Source organism: Drosophila mojavensis, unplaced genomic scaffold, assembly GCF_018153725.1.
Source record: "Drosophila mojavensis isolate 15081-1352.22 unplaced genomic scaffold, ASM1815372v1 contig_81, whole genome shotgun sequence".
Taxonomy (NCBI): domain Eukaryota; kingdom Metazoa; phylum Arthropoda; class Insecta; order Diptera; family Drosophilidae; genus Drosophila; species Drosophila mojavensis.
Window position 1 is genome coordinate 1,311,738 of NW_025318907.1, and position 1,283 is coordinate 1,313,020.

The 1,283-nt window shown below is 41.8% G+C and overlaps 1 protein-coding gene across 1 annotated transcript; it reads left to right on the plus strand.

Moving 5' to 3' along the window:
- The first annotated feature begins 309 nt into the window (after positions 1 to 309).
- Positions 310 to 911, plus strand: LOC6580406 (general odorant-binding protein 57c). Its single transcript, XM_002006211.3, has 2 exons — positions 310 to 438; positions 499 to 911. The coding sequence occupies exons 1-2, from the start codon at positions 373 to 375 to the stop codon at positions 841 to 843; spliced, it is 411 nt and encodes a 136-aa protein (XP_002006247.2). The 5' UTR covers positions 310 to 372; the 3' UTR covers positions 844 to 911.
- The last annotated feature ends 372 nt before the right edge of the window (positions 912 to 1,283 follow it).

Below are 1,283 nucleotides of genomic sequence, written 5' to 3' on the forward strand. Positions count from 1 at the left end.
GAGTCAAAAATGGACTTAAAGGTTTGTCCGCACGTCTATGGAGTCTCAATTTGAATGATGCTTGAAATTGGTTGCGGTTGATTCTAAATTAAATTAAATAATATTGTTTCAGTTTTATCTGATAGTTGGAAAGTTACACGCGATCACGACAAATTCATGAATCAACAGAAATAAAGCTCAGATGCGCTAGATATAATTATAAACAAATTACTAAAACCAGAGCGTGTTGATTGCAAGCAGGATAAGAAAACTTTTTGAATATATCACCCATTTAAAATAAATTTAATGAGCTGCTATAAAACTTACGGCAAAATTCGTGTGATTCCAGTTTACTCAGTTTCAGTGTCGAAATAAAATATAAAACTAAATACAATGTTTGATCGCACGAAGGATACATTTGCTGCAATTTCGTTTGCCCTTTTACTCGTTTGTGTGCAGGTGAAATCGATTTTTCATTAATATATATTTTTTAATATTTAATAATTTTTGACCACTAAGAGTTTTCCTGAAGATGAAATGGATGAGATGGTAACAAAGTGTTTGACCGACAACGATATCGAGAAAGCTGAGTATGAGACATTGCTGAGCCAAAACAACTCGAATATAGATATGGATAGTATTGATAAGAAATACAAGTGCTACTTGCACTGCATGGCCACGGAAATGCACATTCTCGACTCGAATGGACATGTGGACATTGAGTTGGTCAACGAACACGAAGAGCTCACACCGAAGGATCGCGAGGTGTTCGTCGAGTGCAAGAAAATCCACGATGGAGGCGAAGACTTCTGTGAATACGCCTTCAGTATGACAATGTGCTTGTTAGAGAGTCTGGAGTCTTAAAATCAACAGAAGCTGATTAAATCTTTGCCTCTGCGGTAGCTGCAAATAAAGATATTCATATAAACGTATTTGATATTCCGCTGGCGTGCTCCAATTATCATCTTGTTACTGTTTGATTGCTTCAGGCTGCAGAGTTTTTGCTGCTGTGTTCTTGTACAACTTCCGTCGATTTACGAAATAATAATTGCTCCATTCCGGTAACCAGCTGCAGCGAGCTGCGACGACCAAAGAAACAGGCATCGGCCACACCTCATCATGTTGTTGGAGGGGGTGGGCAGGGCAGTGCGGGGCGGTGCGGGGCGGTGCGGGGGTGGCGCTGCATAGAGAAGTCGTGTAGCGTTCACAATGTGCTTCCGCCTCGCTGTTGTTTTGCATGTTGACATGGCGCGAGAAACGTGGCAGACGCGGCCGCGGTACTCATACGACGCGTGGGCGCGGGC